This window comes from Trachurus trachurus, assembly GCF_905171665.1.
Source record: "Trachurus trachurus genome assembly, chromosome: 17".
Classification (NCBI taxonomy): domain Eukaryota; kingdom Metazoa; phylum Chordata; class Actinopteri; order Carangiformes; family Carangidae; genus Trachurus; species Trachurus trachurus.
In genome coordinates this window covers 9,606,098-9,612,653 of record NC_139900.1, presented here as the reverse complement: position 1 = coordinate 9,612,653, position 6,556 = coordinate 9,606,098, and the positions used below count along the sequence as shown (strand labels likewise).

The 6,556-nt window shown below is 42.8% G+C and overlaps 1 protein-coding gene across 1 annotated transcript in view; it reads right to left on the bottom strand.

Annotated features, from left to right (window-relative positions):
• Nucleotides 1–1,199: 1,199 nt before the first annotated feature.
• cadm3 (cell adhesion molecule 3) overlaps nucleotides 1,200–6,556 on the bottom strand; it is a gene marked incomplete at its 3' end in the record, with an annotated part of 109,566 nt that continues 104,209 nt past the window's right edge. Inside the window, exons 8-9 of the mRNA XM_083990963.1 lie at nucleotides 4,413–4,538; nucleotides 1,200–1,318 (exon numbers count right to left, since the gene is read on the bottom strand). Of these exons, the coding sequence (XP_083847089.1) occupies nucleotides 1,200–1,318; nucleotides 4,413–4,538 (245 nt within the window). The remainder of the gene's footprint in view (nucleotides 1,319–4,412; nucleotides 4,539–6,556) is intronic.

Here is a 6,556-nt window from a genome sequence, read left to right as displayed (position 1 = left end):
CGCATGTAATAGAAAACAGGCAGGCGTTTGTTTGTTTTTTTCCTTTTTTTTCAGAGTATATAAGTTACTGTAATGCAGTAACAGACTGTATGAGATACAGGAGAGAGAGGGACGATAGATAGAAGGAGACAGAGAGAGAGAGAAGAGTGTATTTACAGCACACCAAACATTTTCTGTCAAGTAAAAAGAATGCTATATAATTCTATATATATATATATATTTATATATGTATACTGGAGCCCCTCGGCTTTTGTAGCGCAAGGCGGGAATGCTATTTTTGCATGAGTGTTAACATGTCGTGTGTTGCTGCGTTGCTGCTGCGCTGAGGGGAAGAAAAAAAAAATAGTCGTCTCGTACCGGGGAACCACAGAAAAAGAGGTTTGATGGCATAAAAAGATTAAACAGTGAGAGAGAGAGAGGGAGAGGGAGAGATTATGTCTGTCAGTAATAATTTAGATGGATTTCTCCGCCACGAGGATGTTTACAGAGGGACACCGCCTTTGTCGTAGGGTGGAGAGAATGAGGACAGGAAAAAAAAAATCTAACAAAAAAAAAAGAAAAAGAAAAGCAAGGTGTGAAAAGACAAGAGCTGGTTTGGTTTAAATATTGAGGAGACAGGTTGGCGATGGGATGGTGAGATAGTGAGATATCAGCTTCGTCGGGATGCCAGGAATGTGAATTACAATTTTGCTTTTTCGAGGCGTTGACAGTTAGAAATAGGACACGATGCTTCGTGTAAAAATGTGTTAATGTGTCATAATTCAGACGTGTTAGTACGAGGCTCGCGTTTGTTAATCTGAGCGTCTACGAGCATCCGAGTCTGAGCGGGAAGAGTTTCTTCTTCTTTTTTTTTGTATTTCCCCCAAAACTGACTCGTATGTGTGTGTGTATGTATATGTCATGTGTGTGTGTATATGTGTGTGTTTGAGTGTGTAACTACAGTTCTTTCGTATGTCAGTGCAAAATCTCACTTCCCTGTATCAATGCAAAGAGGGTAGTACCAGTTGAATCACTTTATCCTGTCCACAGTCCTTTCCCTCCCTTTCCCCGTCCATCATCCCTCCAACCGAGTGAAGAACTGAAGCGTTGTGAAAACAAAATGGAGTTTTTATTCCTTCACTCCTCCCCTCTCCTCTCCTCTCCTCTCCTCCACGTCCTCCAACTTTTCCTCCTCTTCCTCCTCCTTCTCCATGCTCTATCTAGATGAAGTACTCCTTCTTGTCCTCTGCTCCGGAGTGGCCTCCCTCTGCGTTGATGATGGCTGTGTCGGCGTCGGGGGCATCGTCCGAGCCCTTGGCTTCGTGGGTCAGATACGTTCCTGTGGATGAAAAGAGAGAGAAGAGAGAGAGACCAAGGGAGGCAGAGAGAGAGATAGATAAGATAGAAAGAGAGAGAGAGAGAGAGTCGGAGATGGAGGAGGAGGAATGAGATTGCTGAGGCAGTAAAAGTCAAACAGTGGAACTGTAAAATGACAGAAGGCCAGCAGGACGGAGGCTGTTATCAACAGCTGACTGGAGAGATGTTCCCTTATCATCTAAACTATCACCTCAGGTGTTTCCAGGAACTTTCTGCTTTTTTATGTGTTTGGATTATTATGTGGTGAAGTTTCCCTCAGGTTGGGGGGGGGGGGGGGGGGGGGGGGGGGGGGGGGGGGGGGGGGGGGGGGGGGCACACTAGGAGAGCAGCTGATAAAAAGGTGTTTGTACTGTAGGAAGCTCTGGTCACACTGAGGGGAACAGAGACACATTTTAACCTAAATCTCATGTTTTTAATGTTACAACTACTCATTAGTTTGTCTGGAGCAGGTGGTGACGCCTGAAAAGAGCTTCAGCCGTTGTTCTTTTCACCAGACTTGCAGTTATAATAAGTTATAATAAGCAGATCGGAAACACTTTATAATAAGTTAGTTAAGTATTAGCTAATAAATACTGAATTCTTCATTCATAACGCATGGATACTCATTAGTATGTAGTTTATAAATACAGTAAGTGCTTATCAATGATGAGTAAAACATTTTTAACTGTGTTTATAAACTACATACTAATGAGTATTCATGTGTTATAAATGATGAATTCAGTATTTAATGCTCAAAGGGATAGTTCAACATTTTGGCGAATTGGCCCATTGCCATAATCCCTATAGTCATAGCAGTAGGTTTGTTACCTTTAATTGTCGGTGCAAGCTATTTTTAGAACGGCGGAGCAGAGCCGCGAGCTGCTCAGAGCTACGCTACGGAGGCTCATGGGATTTCTTGGTATCAAACTCATCAAATACACAATCCAACAACTCCAAAATGCTCTCATGGACAAGTTGTGACCTGCACATTCACCACGCTATGAGATAATAACGCCTGCTGGAAAAACTGCTCTTGACGGGAACGCACATCAGCGGTTTTGCATGAGTTTCCCTCTAAAACAACTCTGTCTGGTAACGTTGTGTTATTATCTCATAGCGTGGTGAATGTGCAGGTCACAACTTGTCCACCAGAGCGTTGTGGAGTTGTTGAATTGTGTATTTGATGAGCTCCGCCGTTCTAAAAATAGCTTGCACTGACAATTAAAGGTAACAAACCTATGCTATGACTATAGGGATTATGGCAAAGGGCCAATTTGCCAAAAATTTTGAACTATCCCTTTAACGCTTAACAGTGTGTACTTATTACAGCAGATCAGAGGCTACAAGTGTCGGGGACAGTCTGGGGTTAATAGCAGATGAGCTACACGGTTGCTAACACAAAGTCAGTGGTGGAAAAGTACTGTAGTGCCAATGTTTTTTTTCATCTACTGGAGCAAAGGAATTAAGTTTGATGAAGGACTCAACACTGAATGTTTTAATTCACTTAAATCTTAATGTATTTTAATGTATTTTAATATATGCTGTTAAATGTCTTTCCTCCCACTGTTTCTGTTTGCACTTGTTCTGCTGCTTCAAATGTAAAGCACTTTGAGCTGCACTTAGTGTATTGAAGGTGCCACACAAATTACTGTATGTTAATATGATCATTATTATTATTATAAGTCTGATATTTAAACAGATGTTGATAACAATAGCAAAAAAAAAAAAAAAGCTCCTTTAAGCCAGTGAGCACTTTCTCTTTCTTTAAGATCCAGACCTACTTTGTAACTGACAGTATATTTTTTTATGCATGCAAATACTTTGACAGAATAATCTTGAATTAAAATCCACTCTGAGGCCTTTTCCGTAACTCTCACTGACACGTCGTCATTTGTCATCAAGTGATGGAGACGCCTTTGGACAGTCAGTGAATGTGTTTACGATCTTTCCCCTGGGAAACCATCTATTTTTCTGATGAGGACCATGGGATGTCATTGAAAGCAGCAGAGAAAAAAAAATCTGATTATTCTGTCAAAAGCAAACACCAGGCCATTTGATATCATGTACATGCAGCTATCAGCGTCTGAATCAGCCGCTTTTGTGCTTCATTAGTGAGATCTATGTATTTATTCCCATATGACGATAAGAAATGACTACGTGTCTCTGCACTGCAGCTCTTTAAACCTGCTCCCTCCTCTTGTATGTCACCACACAGTGAGCAGCTTCACACCCCCCCCCCCCCCCCCACCCCCCCCCACCCCCACCCCACCCCTGCTTCTGCTCCGGTGCCTCATCCAACCAGAGGGAGTCGCTGCTGGTGCAGCAACACACAACGACGACACCGGGAAACCGTGTTCAATATTCTGGGCCAGCTGGAGGCGCCGGGGCCGGGGATTGAATCTGGCTCACTGTGGTGCGATGGCGGTGGGCATGTATGCATCAACTGTCCCATCTGGGTGCCAAAACATGTGTATATTACCATTTAAATTCCCACATGTCCCCCCCGCTGGAGCCGAGCCGTCTGAATTTCCTTTTTTTTTGTTCTTGTTTGTTTATATTCCAGGAGGATGGAACTTCTGTTAAGTGAATGTAGCTGTCTATATGTAGAGAGGGAGGGAGGGAGGGAGGGAGGGAGGGAGGGAGCAGAGCTATGAAGTTTCTACCAAATCACTTTACAATCCCATATTTGGCCATAGAAGTGAGAAGATGCCGACGTCAGGAAATCTAATCTCACAGGAAGTCTTGTGAACCAAGATGCATTAAAAGGCAATGAATAAACATTCACCTATTGACATTCTTTCATTTTCTTATTCTGCTTTAGAGGAGTAAAATAATTGAGGCTTACGCTGAGAATTTATATTTAGGTATGAGTGCATTTGCATTTTGGTGGATCCCTGCATTTGTATGCATATGCATGTTTGTACGTGCGAGATCCCGTCTCGCTACTCATGTATCCATATTTATGGAAGTGTATCTCCGTGTACGCTCATGCATGCATGTATGAGCGCGTTCATTCGTCTGTATGTGTGTGTGTGGGTGTGGGTGTGTGGGTATGGGTGTGTCCGCGAGCAGCTGACCTTTGTGTCTGATGAGGTATCTGCCGAGGACGATGAGGAGGCAGAGCAGGATGAAGACGATAACGGCCACCACCCCTCCGATCACAGCGTGGTCCACCCCCGAGGAGGTCAACATGGCCGTGGGGTCTTGAGTGGACGGGAGTGGAAACGGCAGCAGGTGCAAAGAGGAGAAGAGGAGAAGGAGAAGGAGAAGGTGAGAGGGAGAGGATGAGAAAGGAGGAGACGAAACAGCAAATGAGACGGTAAGAAATAAGGGACGAGAGGGGAGAAAGAGACAGAGATTGAAAGCAGAGAGGGTGGAGGGGGTGGCAGAGGAATATTGGTGGAAACAGGAGACAGATGATGAAAGAGAGCAGAAACAGAGAAAAGGGGAGAGAGAGAGAGAATAATGGGGAGAGTGACAGAGAGAAGGCAGAAAGAAAAGTCAAGAAAGGAGAAGAACAGGGGAGCAGAGGAGACTTGTCAATATATAATACTCAGGCACAGAGGCAAACCTTCTGAAGACAAAGACGAGTACATGAAATATAAAATAAAATAAGAGATTGAAAAAGCCAGGCGAAAGAAAAGAGGCCAGCGTGTCCCCTCCTTCTAAAACCCATAGGATTGTGCACTTTACCAAACCAAAGTCCCACTCAACTGCTAAGACCCTCGTGGGGACACATGTTGATGTCGGGTGAAATCCTTAACCCCTCAGCTGTGGTGATTTCCATTTTTCACTTTGACTGAAGGATTTTTTTTTTTTTTTTTTTGCTCCTCTGTGGATTAAGAAAGTGAAAAATGCTCAGGCTGAAGGAATCTGAGGCTGGATTACCAACCTGGAGGATGCAGGCGGCTGCACCGTCTGCACCGGGGCCCCCCGGACCTCCAGGAGCCTTAACAAAGCCTCATGGATTCACTTTGTGTAATAATCTGATGTAATATAAATATAAATGTAAAGTCCTCTGCTGGTTTTAACCAGGACATGGTTGTGTGAAACCAGCAGATTAACTTAACGGTGGATCCAATTATTAAGAAAGCGTACTGTGCAAGTATGCTTCATGTACTTATGGTACACTTGTTTGAAATTCATGACTGAGTTTAGCTTGTCAGCTTGATGCAAACATCTAATTGGATTAGACTCATGAAAGTTTCAATGTAATATAGTTATTTAAGAAACTAAAAAAACGGCCCTAAACACATTCAAAACTAAAAATGAAACAGTGAAGATATAAAGTTTATTTATTGAATAAGAAATACACTTTATAATAAGTACACACTTTTAAAGGGATAGTTCAACATTTTGGCAAATTGGCCCATTGCCATAATCCCTATAGTCATAGCAGTAGGTTTGTTACCTTTAATTGTCGGTGTAAGCTATTTTTAGAACGGCGGAGCAGAGCCGTGAGCTGCTCAGAGCTACGCTACGGAGGCTAAAGGAATTTCTTGGTTTCCCTCATCAAACTCATCAAATACAAAATCCCAAAACTCCAAAACGCTTTCGTGGACAAGTTGTGACCTGCACATTCACCACGCTATGAGATAATAATGGAACGTTACGAAACAGAGCCGTTTTCGAGGTAAATACAGAGTCTGCTTGCTGAAAAACTGTCCCTGAAGGCAACGCGCATCAGCGGTTTTGCATGAATTTACCTCTAAAACAACTCTGTCTTGTAACGTTGTGTTAGTATTATCTCATAGTGTGGTGAATGTGCAGGTCACAACTTGTCCACCAGAGCGTTTTGGAGTTGTTGGATTGTGTATTTGATGAGTTTGATACCAAGAAATCCCATAATGAGCCTCCGTAGCGTAGCTCTGAGCAGCTCACGGCTCTGCTCCGCCGTTCTAAAAATAGCTTGCACCGACAAGTAAAGGTAACAAACCTACTGCTATGACTATAGCGATTATGGCAATGGGCCAATTTGCCAAAATGTTGAACTATCCCTTTAAGCATTACATACTGAATTCATCATTTATAACACATGAATACTCATTAGTATGTAGTTTATAAACACAGTTAAAAATGTGATTTTAAAAAGCCTTTATTGCAGCATGGCCAAACAACACGTTCATCAGGGCTGATATAAAATGGCTGCCCATATGTAACCTCCTATATATAAAGAGGAGATTTATGCTTTCGCAAGATTAATTGATGGAGCTTGACACTA